Below are 15245 nucleotides of genomic sequence, written 5' to 3' on the forward strand. Positions count from 1 at the left end.
TACTAAGTAAAAGTTAAAAAGTTTAATTAGTTTAAAAGTAGTGAACTTAGTTACTTTTAAACGTTATTTTTAAACTTTAAGTTAAAATTTAATGCATTTAAAATTAACTAAATTAAGTTAAAAGTTATTAACTTTTTAACTTTTTTTTAACTTTTAACGTTTTAATTAGTTACTACCCAATTCTGAATTTGACATTATAAATGTAGTCAGTGCGTCTGCCCAACCTGTTTTTCAAATGGCGGGGACAACAGTGAAAGGAATGGAAATGATTATACACGATGTGCACGGGAGCGCGGTGAGAACAACGGTGACATCAACGGATACTTGGTTAAGGCGTTACCACTGGCTTGTCGCCGATAGGGATCTCACAGACACCCATGCGCCAGTGCTCCGCATGCAGTCTCCACCGGATTCTGCATGCACCGAACCGTAGAAAACAATTAAATGGCGAATCGCGCACTGCACTTTTCGTTTCTATCGACCAGTCATTGCGTATCGAGTCATGGCTATTCTGTTGATTGCGAAGAGAGATCGGCAACCCATCTAAGACCTGTAATTCTGCGAGATTTTCTCATGATATTTTGCTCTCTCGATTTGCAGAGCACTGAGATGCAACCAACTGGAGGTCTAGCTCCAGCTCTGTTAAAGCCAGTTTCATATCGATAATCGATGCACCAATATTTATGACTTTAAAAGCAACGAAATTTTCGCAGCAATTTACGTAAGTACGTACAAGATTATAATAAAAGTTCGCAAAATTCATTTATTTGTTTTTTCTTTCTTGAAGATTTGATTGCAATTAGTTCGTGAATATTTCAGATTACTTTATATACTGATACTGAAAATAAAAAATATCTTCGTTTATTTACGTTTGTTGGAGCAATTATCAGAAAATCGTTTACAGATTGTTCACTGAGAGATCGAGTATAAAGTTAAACGACGGTTTAAAACGGGTTTTAAAAAGCCATTAAAATAGGAAGTGTAGTTACAAGATAACGTTTGCTAAGCTTTCCCGAGCTAGATCGACTTCTAGCGATCGTACTTAACGGAAGATGTATGGTGACATCTCTCTACTTCGATCGAAGACTACCAGTACAATGAAATAACGGTGAGCTTTCCAACCGGAACCAATCTTGTTGAATGACCCTTTATCGCCGTCTTGTCTTTCAACGTTAGAATGAGTCGGCGAATGAACGAAAAAGATGTAAGACCGGCTTAAAACCGGCAAAGACAAATTGTTGGTGCGGAAACACGCTACCGGAGGGAGAGACAAGCTTTATAAGCGAATTAAGCTTTACAGAAATTAGAACAGAATCCAACTGGAACGATGATCGCAAATCAATTGACATTAATCAGTGATCATTCTATCACTAATTTTATAATCATAGTTACATTGTTTGTTTTAATTATCTTTTAATTGTGTTTTAATTATCTTTTCAAGTATAAGACTTTCCAAGCTAATTTATCAATCCAATTATCTTATATAACTAATTATCTGAGGCAACTTGTTTTATCAAAGAATTGTTTTATAAATTAAAATCTTATCTTCTTTTATATAAACACTAATAGTTGGAGAAAGTAAATAACAATATACAGAAATATTGAAACAGAAAACAGTAATAGAAAAGATACGAACAATCAACGTTTTACATATGAGGACACAATACAATTAGTTAATACAATTAATAGTCGTATGTGGTTTTCATCATTATGTCGTCGATGTCAATGTGCTATCATGGTTACGCAAAACTATGCAAAACGAAAGCGATGCAACCAAGTTATCGCGCATTCTGTTTTATCAGTTTTGAAAGTTATCCCCAACGCACGCCCCTTCAAAGGAAACTCGATACGCGGCAGAGAAAACAAAGCCACAATAGACAGAGCCGAGACTTGGAGATGGCGGAAGTTCGTGATAGCTGCTTCAAAAGCCATCGCATATCGGTGACAGACGTAAGGTCGGACGTGAGATAAAACTGATATACGTATATTCGCAATTAACGTGTGAAGGAATAGATTCTCACTTAAAAACGAGATAAAAAAGCTTGTCGCATCATCAATAGCTTGACGCTACTTCTTTATAACTTACTCTACGTAAACTAATAGTGAATTTAACTGGACGCACTAGTGCATCACCAGTGCTTATTAAAACCATTGTTTACTGATTTAATATATATAAAAGTAAAATACAAATATTTCAAATTATAAAATACAGATTTTACTTAACAGCACAATAAAAATGTATTAAGAGTTTCATGATTTAATTTCTCTAGCTTTATATTAAACACGTATTTTTATGTCAATTTAAGAAAAACGACTTTAATAAGCACAGTGCATATCGAGCATCCAACTGAATTTATACTGTAAGTCAATTTTACTTTGATTATATTTCGAATAGAAACCCAGAGACGTCAAGTTGCAATAATGAAACCGAGGAAGGTGTAAGGCTGATGATGAGATAACGTGGGAACTCGAATCCGCTTCTGTTATCTGGAGAACACGGCCGTCAACTGACGCGGACGGGAGAATCAAGTTATCGCTGTGTCCGCCTGCGCATGACAGACGAATTCCATTAAACATCATATCACGGCCTTGTAAAGTGTGCCCCTCAAAGCGTGTGTGCAAAGCACGATACAAGCACGCGGTCTACACTAAAATGCGAGCGGCAATGAGTGCGACAATGAAATCTTTTCGATTAATTTACCAAACGTTATTTTAAATTGTAGCGACAAAAGGAAGGAAATCTGTCAAAACTTACAAAATATAAATTAATCACATATTTTATATCGATAATTTATAAATATGTTTCTATTTTTTATATCTTCTCATAGAGCTCTGAGAAAAATAATAATTTTTGTCTTTTGCTGTTTTTTTTTATAAAGTTGATATATGAAGTACTTGAGTAAAAAGTTATTAAAGACCAATATTCGGCGATTTTTAGTAATTAATCTTATTAATTATTGCGAAAATTAATTATTGCAAAATGATAAAGGACTTTTCGATTTAGTTTAGTCCGCTCTACCTGCGCTCGAAATATTTGGCAGTAATTATGAGACACCCTATATATATATATTTATAAGAAACATCTCATAAAAAAGCTCGTACTAAAAAACTAATTGATATTCGTTTACGTATATTTTTGATGATTTTTTTAAAATTATGAACACAAATGTAGACACGAAAAGAGTAAGAAATTAATTAAATTTCATTATAAAAATATATATTGATATATACTCATAACAGCAATTCAATATTTAATTTTAGTCCTTTTTTAAATCTTGAGTTAAACATTGAAGCTTTTTTTTGAATAATAAAAACGGAAAACATAGTGCCTTGAATGAAACAGCATCATTTTTTGATGTTCATATATCCGAAACGCGACGCCAGTATCATTGTCTCCTCCGGCAATAATATTATAAATAGCGTCGGTATCGAACGTGAAAGCGACTTGCGTTGAAATCGGTGCCCGAGGTTTCTCTGACAAAAAGTGAAAACGTGAATAGAAGTCGACAACCTCGGCGCGAAAATATAAAGCAAGCAAGGAGCGGCAAAGTCGAACAGGCTGTCGACCGATTGATCTCGTCAATAAATGACAGCAACTCTTATTGATAGCTCTTAAATCGACGATGAAGAGGCGCATCCGCGAGATATCATTCATGCGTGTCAACATTGCGCGACGATAAGGATATAATCTGTTATCAACTCCGTTTCTACGAGAATTTCTATTTTAAATATTCGCATTAAGTCTATTTATTCATTCTAATTAAAATTTCCGTATCAAGATAAGGAATAAAGATATTTATTTTTTTACATTTTCATAAACAGGAATAAGCCCCCCCCCCCTCTCTCCTCTCTCTTTTATTGGTAATGCTTAATACGTAAAAAAAGGTATAATTATATTATAAAAAATTGCCATTGAGATTATAAACTGGTAAATAGTAATAGTGTTCTGCGAATATAAATTTTTAATATAAAAAGAATAGAATCTCTTTTAAATAGTGTAATATTTTTAATTGATTTAAGTATTACTTACAAAATTAAATTTTTATTGAAAAAAAACATAAAATTTAACCACTACCAGTTACATCAATGAAAATTTGTGCTGCAATTGCTTTTGCGTAATAATAGAACGTTTCTCTTAATTTATTAAAAATTATCATATATAGCATAATGCAACAAATTATATATCAAATCAACAGTACAGTTTTTTAAGTGGCTCTCTCGAGGCATTAGAAATGCGGGATTATGACGCGATCTCTCGCGTTATCGACACGATCACATTCATGATGAGAATGCTGTACAAGTGTCGGCAACCTCATCACAGAACGAGGTGTCATTTCGAGTTCTCGTCTTCGTCATCCGGCCGGGAACCGGTTCTGGCCGGTTGTCCGCTTGAAGTTCATTGATTCTCGATGATCCCGCGAAGCGGTTTCCTGTCTACCAGTGAAAAAAGATGATCCTATCGCGCTTTCGTTTTGGCCTTTTATCAATCTTTTAATACCGTCTCACTAGCTAACAATCCTCTCTGCGCGTGAAAGAGTAACCACATTCATGATTTACGCTCAATCAAATCAGCTCTTTGTGCTAATTGGAGTTGATCGTTAGAGGGAACTCTACACGGAAAGTTATCTGCGCGATTGGAGATGGACAGCACTCATCACTGAACATTCATCACGCCTGAACCCGTCACTACGGCCTGGAAACTAGTCCTGACACGTTTTGCATTGTCGAACAAAAACCAGATCGCAAACTGTCGTCCATTGAATCGGATATTTAGAATAAGATATGTATTATGATTTAGTCTCAGAGCAAGACTATCAGATATTTATTAATATTATGTATATTACATATTCACATACAGGTATATCTGCACGTAAAAATGTAAATATATAATCTTTTCGAAGTAAGAAACTGTTCCAAGATTTTTTTCGCTATAAATTTGAGTCTATTGTTCTTCACTTAAAATTTATTTCTTTACTGTTATTATAATTGATTATTTAATGGACTTCTAAATTTTATCTACATTTTACACAAGAAAGAATCTAATAGCGAATTCGATTAGACGCATTAGTGCGCACTGATGCATATTAAAACTATGTAAAAATAAAATGCAAATATTTTGAACGATAAAATTTTATGTAACAGCATAATAAGGTGTATTGAGTGATTTTACAATTTAACCGATTTTTATATTTATAATTAACATACATCTTTGCGTCAATTTGTGTACAATGGCTTTAATACACCAATGCACACTGAGTCCAACCAGTTCGCTATATAAATGTGGGTGTTTCTGTAGCACAAATTTACTTATTAACACCGTAATATTTACATAAATTTCCTTTTAATCTATTTCTCTTTATCAATGTTATGATGTTTTTAATCCTAATTACATTTACATTTACAGTTCAGCGATTCATTAAGCACTGCCAACAATCTTTTATCGATTATATACTAGTTAATAATTCGTATCAGGTACAAACTGATACACTTATGTTAGCTAGACATTCATAATCCGCCGCGACCGGAAATTCTGTGTCAAGGTATCGCGTAAAAAGAGATCGACAAGATCGACAGGAAGCTTGATTAATAACCGTCTCAACCACATGAAATGTTTATGTTCAATTATACTGCTATAAGAAGCAAATTCCTCGGGAATACGCGTAATGGATCAAAAAATAATTGCGCGAGGCGTAGCATAATGTTCATAAATAAACAGCGTTCCTTTGCGTTGTGTATTCGTTCACAAAGAAAATATCAAGATTACTGAATCAAGCACATTTAATATTTCACGCTTGACACTGAGCGGCGGGTTTCAGAATCAGAGAGGAGTTCCCGTCTGCAAACGAGAAACTTTTGAAGTTGAAACGAAGTGGATACGTTCAGTTCAATTACGTATGTGGGTCACGTTTATAGAGAGGTCAGCCAAACGGAGGTAAACTTTCGCAATAGCCCTTAGGTATCTCATACATACGAAGAAGCAATTATCCCCAAGAGTTTCTAAATACAAACACAAAGATAACAGAACAAAGAATGTCTATTTATAATAGTATTATCGTAATCATATTAATGATAAGATGAAATGAAAAACTTAATTTTTATAATTAACGCGTTTCATTACATTGTCTATCATATTCAACATTTATGTTTGTACGCGGAGCAAAATTAATTAAATTAACATGAATGAAATAATAACAATATACTTAATTTACAATTCCAATTTTCATTGATTGCTATAATATATGTATATGTTATACGTGTGTAATTTATATATGTATTATCCACAAATACATTTTTAATATTATAAAAACATTAATTATTAATATATCAATATTTATATTTAAGATAAGTATTAATATCTGAAGTAACAGTATCGCATAATAAAAAATGTATTATAACGTAAATAAATTTTGTATGTGATTATCTTTTTACATACTTATCACTTATTTTGCAATATATAGTGATAAGATCTGCATTAAGTGCAATAGCTACCAGCTCTGCAGCAATTTAAATTACTTGATAATCTTTATTAATACACTTTTACTATTCTCTATAAATTTATCAAATTTTACCCTTTTTTCTTTAAGAAAATTTAATTTAGTTTTTTTTAATTCCAATATCTCTCATTCAAACTTGATAATATAATTATAATTTGTATAACTCAAAATTAAATGCCATCAATTCCTCTTAACTACTGCATCATCAAAGATCAAACGATAGAAATAATCAATAAAGTTAATAGCGTTAGAAACGCGTATATTTAACGCAACTGTACAGGCTAAGTAGTGGGAAATGAGGTTTCATAAAAAAAAAGAAACGTACGGATGCACGTAGAAATAACGTGATTCCAAAAGGGGTTGCTCAGTGTCGTTCGACCACGTAATGAAATTCGGCAAAGTGACCACGCGTCGCGACGCGCCCATAAATGGCGCGGGCGGTGGTCCGTATAACCAACCCCACCACGGTGTGATGGTCGAGACCAACGGGGCTTTTCCAAAAATAGAATGACGACGAGGGACGTCCCGACGTCTTCGTCGTCGTCGTCGTCGTTGATAGGAGACGAGCAACGATGTTCGATTCCGACGTCGCGATGTTCGTTCGCGGTGCAAGACGCATTTCGACATGTCATGTTTCGTGCAGTAATGGACTTGAATGCAACAATTGTGCAGTGATACAATTGTTTTTTTTTTTTTGGGAGTTGATTACTTAAAATCTTTATTTAAATTCGCGAAGTGCTGAAACAAAAGTGCATTCACTATTGTCAAATTTGTCTGTTCAAAATTTATTAATAATATTGTTAATAATTAATTTCATCATTAAATAATATGATTGAATAATATAATTAAACATATAATATTGCTATACATTGAGAAAAAGTATACTTTTAGTATACTTTTCTGAAATATTTGTAATCTCATTTCTAATTAAAGATAATTTAGAAAGAATAAAATTTGAAAAAAATAGAAAAATATGGCAGAAATTAATAAATTTTTTATTTACAATAACACACTTTTTCATTTCTCATTTTTTATGATTACTTTAAACTTCTCGTATATTTAATTTTCCAAGAATCAGTTTTTTTCATCTCAATTTTACTTTTACAATAACAATAATGATAAAGTATATTCATTGCATTGTATCTACTATTTTATTAAAGTATTAAATGTTTTACTTATTTAAACATCTTATTTGCTCGTCCCTTAGTCGTTTTAATTAATATTTTCTGCTTAATAAGATATATTCTTTTTTGCATTAATAATACCACGTTCTTTTTTCTGTTCTTCTTTCAAGGATCCATTTGAATTAGTTTCCGTTCCTACTGCGCGAGTATCGCGATTCAAGTACACACGCGAAAATCAATTTACGAACTAATCTATTAGCACACCCACGAAAGTTCACACTGCGGTAGACATCAAAGATATTTACACCTACGCACGCCGAGTCGATCGCACTTTTGCAAAAATCGCCGCGGGTTAACGCTAATGCACGTGGCGGGATCGGAGGCAAGACTATTTATAATTCAGACACATCGTCCGAGCACACGCAGTAGTACCAGAAATAACAAATCCGAAGTCGTAGGTCATGCGAATAAGACAAATAAGGAGATGACACCTATTCTGGTAATTGCTGATCGATGTATTTGATTTTAATATGCTCATACAAAATAAATATTTAACTTTAATTAAGGAAAGTAAAACGATATATAAAAATTTATAATTAATTTCAAAATATTCAATAATTGGTAATATGACAACAGCGACAAAATTTACATATAATATCAATCAGATTTTTGAAAAAAATCTATATTGTCTCCTAAAAAAATTTCTAGAAAATTATTTTATTTTCAAGTATGTATCCGAACATGTAAAGATTTTACTTGGAACATTTAGTAAAAAAAACACATCCATTATATTATCTTTAACATCTTTTACTCGAGATAAGTTGTAAATTGTAAAATGAGAAATGAACTATTTCTTGAGAAGATTTTTTTTAAACCCTACAACAAGACAAAGCAATATCTTTCATTTTTTGTAATATGTGGACAAATAGAGTTTATATCAAATAAAACATTCTAATGTAATTTTTAACGTAATTTGAACTTAATTTTCAAAAATCGAACGTAATTTTTTAATTAATCCAATTTCATGGAACAATTTCCTCCTATTGACTGATCAAAACAACGTTACAAGGAGAAAGCTCGAGTATAATTGATTCGTGTGGGAGGAGACAGCACTGTTTTCGCTAGCACTGAAAAAATATAGCACCGGAAGAGGTTGGGCGGCTAAGAAAGTTCCTGCTGTCTGTCCGGTCGCACATAGGGCAATTGTGATGTCGACCAATTAAACCACGACCCACGCCTGATTTTTCTTTTCGCGCTGGTCCAGCCTCTTCCGCATCGATAACATCTTCGTCATCCCATCCCCGAATCATTCAGCACTTCGCCGCTGTTGCGTATATTTAACACTTCATTGCATGTAATACACGTACACTATTAAATTCATAATAACAAATTATATTCAATTTGAGTTATTTTTCATCAATTCTATAGATTGCCACTGCTCTTGCTCAATATGTCAATATTGTTAATTTCACTGAAACAATAGAGTCAAACAATTTAACACAAGAAAATGTATTAAATTTGACCCAAATTTAGTTCATTACTCTCTAAATCTGAATCAGTATAATCAGGATAATCACTGATTTCAGTGCCAAGTATGACTGATAGTCAGTGAATTAAATGTAAGATCCCTAACCTAGCTAATCTTTATTATGTGATCTAATTAACCTTGTTTTAGTGCTTAAATTTAATGTATATGGTATTGAAAGATTGAAATTAACATGCAAATATCATTTTAATTATATAATACTCAAATATTCTTCCTTTCTTAGTTGAACTTCACTGATTCAAAGTATGCCACTAATTAATGACTGATTTAGAGAGTATTTTTTAATGTATACATTAATGTGGATATTGATATATTTTATGGTAAAACTAACAACAGAAATTGATTGATTTGCATTTTGACACATGTAGAAGTTAAAAATAACAAAACGTTATAACTCAAGAGAGTAGACTGCCATTAAACTTTTGATATCTAACAGTGTATATATGTGTTGCGAAAGCATCAGAAAGCAACAAAAAATTCAGATAACATCATTTGACATGTGGGGTATCGACTGAAATTTTATAGTACCCAGAATTCATCCCAACACGCCTCGTGTCGCTTGAGTCATGTTTGTACGAGATAAAAAAAAAGCATATGCGCACATGCATCAAACCAGATGTATTTTGAAGATCAATCATAGTCTGTACATCAATCATAGTCTCAACACAGACAATTTATACCCGTAAAATATTTGCTTTATTTTCGTTTAAAACCTTGATCAACCAAACTTTTTTCTGAAAATACAAACAGAACGTCCAAGAAAGCTCATCTTTAAGAATAAGTTCAATTTAGATTCAATTTTTCTTTGTTCACTCTTTCTTTAATTATTTTATCTATTTCGAGCGACAATGTACAGGTTCACGATAAATATTATTTTAATCGCGTGAGAATAATTCCATGAAAAATCTTGCTGCCCTGTGTATGTCTAGAGTTCTCTATACGACGTATCTTCCGTGATCGAGAATTTTGGGTTATCTGTTGTTCATATAATTACATCAACATTATCTATTAGCTACGATTGTTAAACCTGACAATGACCCTTCTTTTCCAATCACACAACTAGCGTAGCTGACGGAATATCGGATATCGATGAAATACCGCAAGAACCGATCACGACTTGTTATACTGTACTATTTCTGTACTGTTTAAATAAATACGTTAACGATAACGTAGCTGAAAGGGGGACAATGCACCATATATCTTTTTTTATATCTAATAATTGGCCAAGAATATTTAATTTGAATCTTTCATCGCTTCTCTATCTCAAAAGTGTTTATAGAAAAATAATAGTTTCTTGTAAAGCAATGCAAATTATCATTATTAGTATCAATAATAAATAAATTAAAACTCTTCTGATAGTATACATTCTTAAAGTTAATGTTATTCTTTATATTCTTAAGTAACTTCGCACAGAGGCCGACTTAACATTAAAAATGCACTCTGACACAGTATTAAACAGCCGTTATATAAAACATAAAAAAACGTTTAAGAGCCGCTATTTTTTTGCTCCATTCTTACATCGCTGCGAAACCAGTTTCGTTTTATCAAAGATGCAGACTTACCACATGGCTTGAACGGACACTGGCTTGAAGATGTGTTGACGGCCACAAACGCTGACCTTGAAACCCCTGAAAGATAAAATCCGGAAGTGAGACCGCGATGACCTTTAAGAACCATGATGAATCAGATAACGTTATACGTAATACTTTTTTATTAAAAGATTATTTAACCAATGAGAGAAAATATTATTGTTTTAAGACTCTTTTACTATGTAAATTATTTAATTCGCAAAGAATATAGAATACAAAGTAGTCTGGAATTCTAGGATCATATTAAAGCTTTAATATTTATGTTTTCAGATAACAATAAACATAATTCAAAGGATTTTAAAATAGAAGACATAGTTTTATATATATATTTTTAGCAAAATAATGTCTTACATAATTTCTACTGTGTAAATTCATTAGAGCACAATTAATAAAAACATTTTTACATTTTTATCACGGAAAAAAGTTAAAATTTTAATTTAAAAAACACGCATTCCTAGATTTAATTGTTTGATTTGCTTTCATCTCTAAAAATCTGTAAAAATTTGTTATAATGTACACTTATTATCTTAAATAAATATTATAATTTTTGTTATGTTACAAATGTATTATTTTTTTTTCCTCATACGAAAAGTAGAGAATGTTTTTATCAAAGTATTGTAAGTAGTTCAAAATAATTTTCTTTATTTTTTCTTATTTTTCGAAATTATACATGCTGCATAAATTGTCTGCATAGACTGGCTACAGTCGTAAGTACAATATATAAATTATGAAATAATATCGGATTTCAGTTTCAAGAAACTTCAATTATTTTTTCGATATTTTTGCTTACATTATCAGTGTAACAAATGGTTATTTTCGTAATCATTTACTTTTAAATGTTAAACCGTTTCGTATGTAAACGATTATCTTCTCTCTCTCCCCTATTTAAATGCTAAATTATTATAGTAGCACAAAGAATGGTTCGAGCATCATATGCACTTTAACTGGAATTTTTCTACAAAGACACTTCATTATACAAAATTGCAGAGCTTTTTGAGGTCACTTCTATATTAACTCCAATTTTATTTTTATTAACTTTTCATCAGAGAATTAATATTCCGTTCGTGACACCGCGAAATGGTTTTCGACGTTACATAAATAATATTGATTTAACGGGATGAATGATCAAACTCACGATTTTGCTATTTCAAGCGGACGATTGTCGTTACGCTAGCGAGCGAAGCGACGATGCTTCAAAACTGCAACGGTAATGCAATTCTCGCTATTACGACACGAGAAAGGGTGCGCGTTCACCGCACTGCCATTAATTACGCATTATGTAAAGCAGATAGCATTGCGCGAATCGCGAATCGCTGCCGTAATACGCGCCGGCTAGATTTCCGGGAAATCCTTGCTGATTCCACGATCGTCTTTTCCAGAAAGGAACGGTACTCACGTCAAACTTCGTTTCACATACGCGGCACGGCCGTGCTATTCGAAGCACATCGCTTTCCCTCATTCGTAAATATTAGAAGCAAGATCAGATTTAATAACACGCTTTGGTTAACATCAATGTTTTTTTATTTGCAGGCGATAAAAAGTAATGGGCTTACAAAAATTTTGAACAAGATAAAAAGCTTATTTTACTATCTATTTTCTTATCTATTTTCAGTTACATATGATTAAATTAGTGTCAAATTATATAATTTGAATTATTTAATCATTTCTATGAGTCGCTACTACTGCTCCTATTTAATATATCGCTAATTTAACTAAAACAATGGAGTTAAACAACTTAACTCAAGAAAATGTATTACATTTAATTCAATTTTAGTTTATTATTTACTAAGTGCATAATATGGACAATACCTTAATATATGAATGATATTGTTTACTTTGAAAATAATCACAAAAATGGGTTGATTTATATTTTGATATACATAGACGTTAAACATAATAAAGTTATTTAATTCAAAGTATTGATATACTTTTGGTATCTATTGACGTTTACTATTCCTTGATATCTAATAGTGTAAAAACTACAACAATGTTAAAATGAAATTAATTCACAAAAGTTTTTCCTGTAATTTTCTTTTGAAACGTTTTGTATTTGTTTCTTTCAATTTAATAAATCAATTGATATTATTTTCTCAGACAAATATTGCTCTTAAAATTTATGAGAACTACGATAGGGACATTTAGGCATACATAAAATAAAGCGCAATAAAGCGATATCGAAATTTACACCTTACGCAATCAAGATATTCGCGGCAGGTTGCAGTTACGTGGACAAACAAAAAAACAATGTCGAGCGTCGCTACGAGCGATTACCAAACGCAATCGCGAACAGTTACGCAAAGGTGCCTCGCGGGTAGGAATTTGGGCGTGTTGCATGTACCTTGAGGATTATTCGCGTAGTGATCTCTTACTCTCAAAGAAATACAAAAAACGAACGAAAAAAATGCAATTTTCAGTCCTCCGTCCCCTCCGACGAAATTACTCGTTTCGCACCGTTATCGTCCAGATCGTAAAACGATGGATGTTCTCCTTCTTCTGCTTTCAGATCATAATTTGCCTCTCTCGCCGATTACAGTTACCCTCTATGCACAGTCTGCGAACGAATTTTATAGCTGACCCTTCATGCTTCTTCGAGATACGCATAGATGTTAAGTTCTCGATTTTCGAACCGCCCAATGCAGTTAAACAGAGTAGAATTTCTTACAGAGAATTGATTACATTCTTAGATATATTCCATACACTCTAAGTTCTTTGGAGTGATATTCTAAAGAATGAAAATTGAGTCAGTCTTGAAAGAGTGACTCAATCTTCAATCTTTAAGAGTAAGCTTTTATTCTTCAGTTAGAGTAACAATTCATTCTAAAAATTTTAGAGAGTACATATACGCAACGGTCCATGCAACATTAAAACATTTATAATGTTTTAATAATAATATCACAATTCAGAATTCTTACATTATAACTACAAATAAATTTACTTGAATACTTATATATGGTGATGAATTATATCAAGAAGAAAAAATAATAAAGCAATCCATTGTAATTTCTTCGAAAAATAAATTTGACGTTTTGTACAATGTTTTATTAAGTTTTAATATGAAAAATTATTTTGAAAACAATTTAAAAATTGTTTAATTATCTACATAAGATATGTCATTAAATAAAAATAGAACTCAAAATAACGTAAAATACTCAAATACATTTTTATTATGATATCAAAAACTCTAAAATAAAAATGAAGCTTTGAAAATTGTTAAAAGAATATTGTACGTTTCGTAATGTGTTTAAGTAGTAATAAACGCTGCAATTTATAAACTCCCGAAGTTCATTTTTATTTAAAGCCTATGTGTTCTTTGTTTCCTATTTTTTGTTTTTTATTTCTTTTTCTTTCTTTGCGACCGTTTTTTTGACGCGTTTCTTTTCACATGTTTCTTATCTCTTTCAAAGTTCGTCAACTTTTATCTCAGGCAACAAAAAAGTGTAAAAAGCAAGAAACAGGAAACAAAGAGCATATTGTTTTAGATTAGGCTTAAAGATTTTATACACTACGCAGTCTAAAAAATAAATCTTTTCATAATTATAATTTAAGAATTCTGTGTGAGTTATGACATTTATTATTTAAACATTACGAAACGTACGACAATTCTTTAACAATTTTCAAAACTTCATTTTTATTTTAATATATTAATGACAAATGAAGCTACCCACAAATTGAAAATTAGCAAATAAAACTGAAGAAGAAACAGCCTTTCTTATATTCGAAGCAAGCGTACGTAAAATTTATAGAAGACAATGGATCAACGATTAAACAATCAGCCTAATTGATGCATAGCCTCAATCACATTGATTAAAATTAACTCTACCACAATGCCAATGTAAATTAAGTTTGCAAATATTTGCTCTTTAAATCTAAATCAGTGAACATCATTAATTATCCGGTAGCATACTTGGCACTAATAATCAGTGAAGTTCAATTAAAAAAGAAAGAATGTTTAAGCATTATAAAACTAAAATACTGATATTTGCATGTTAATTTCAATCTTCCAATATCATATTCATTTAAGCATAAAACGGAGTTAAATATTAAATCACATAATAAAGATTAGGTTAGGAATCTACCTCTGTTAAGCTAGCCCCACCTGCATAAATGAGTTCTAATATATACTAATATTAAGTGCTAATTAGATGCTAATTAAATGCTGAAGTCCGAAATTAGGTGTTCGAACCGTTTGGCAGAAAAAACATTATTGTGGGCTAGCTTAATATTAAGTTAGCTCCCCCAATAAAAAAATAAATAATTATTGCGTAAACAAACAAAATAAATACATCAGAATTAGGTACTAATTAGGTGCTCCAATGCAAAAAATGACTAAATTAATTCGAAAATATATACAGAATTATATACAGAAATTAGACGTCAGTCGAACAGTTGGCCCACAAGAGAGAAATTGCCTTAAAAAATTAGGTGTTCAGACAAATTTGATGTTAAAATGTTGTTTTTTAATATTTATTTAAAGATCTCTAGTTGCCGAATT

General features: G+C 31.6%; 1 protein-coding gene across 1 annotated transcript in view; it reads right to left on the minus strand.

Annotated features, from left to right (window-relative positions):
• LOC105627797 (protein phosphatase Slingshot homolog 2) overlaps window positions 1-15245 on the minus strand; it is a 132991-nt gene that overhangs the window by 21179 nt on the left and 96567 nt on the right. The window contains exon 5 of the mRNA XM_012209076.1: window positions 10727-10792. Within this exon, the coding sequence (XP_012064466.1) occupies window positions 10727-10792 (66 nt within the window). The remainder of the gene's footprint in view (window positions 1-10726; window positions 10793-15245) is intronic.

This window comes from Atta cephalotes, assembly GCF_000143395.1.
Source record: "Atta cephalotes unplaced genomic scaffold scaffold00010, whole genome shotgun sequence".
NCBI lineage: Eukaryota > Metazoa > Arthropoda > Insecta > Hymenoptera > Formicidae > Atta > Atta cephalotes.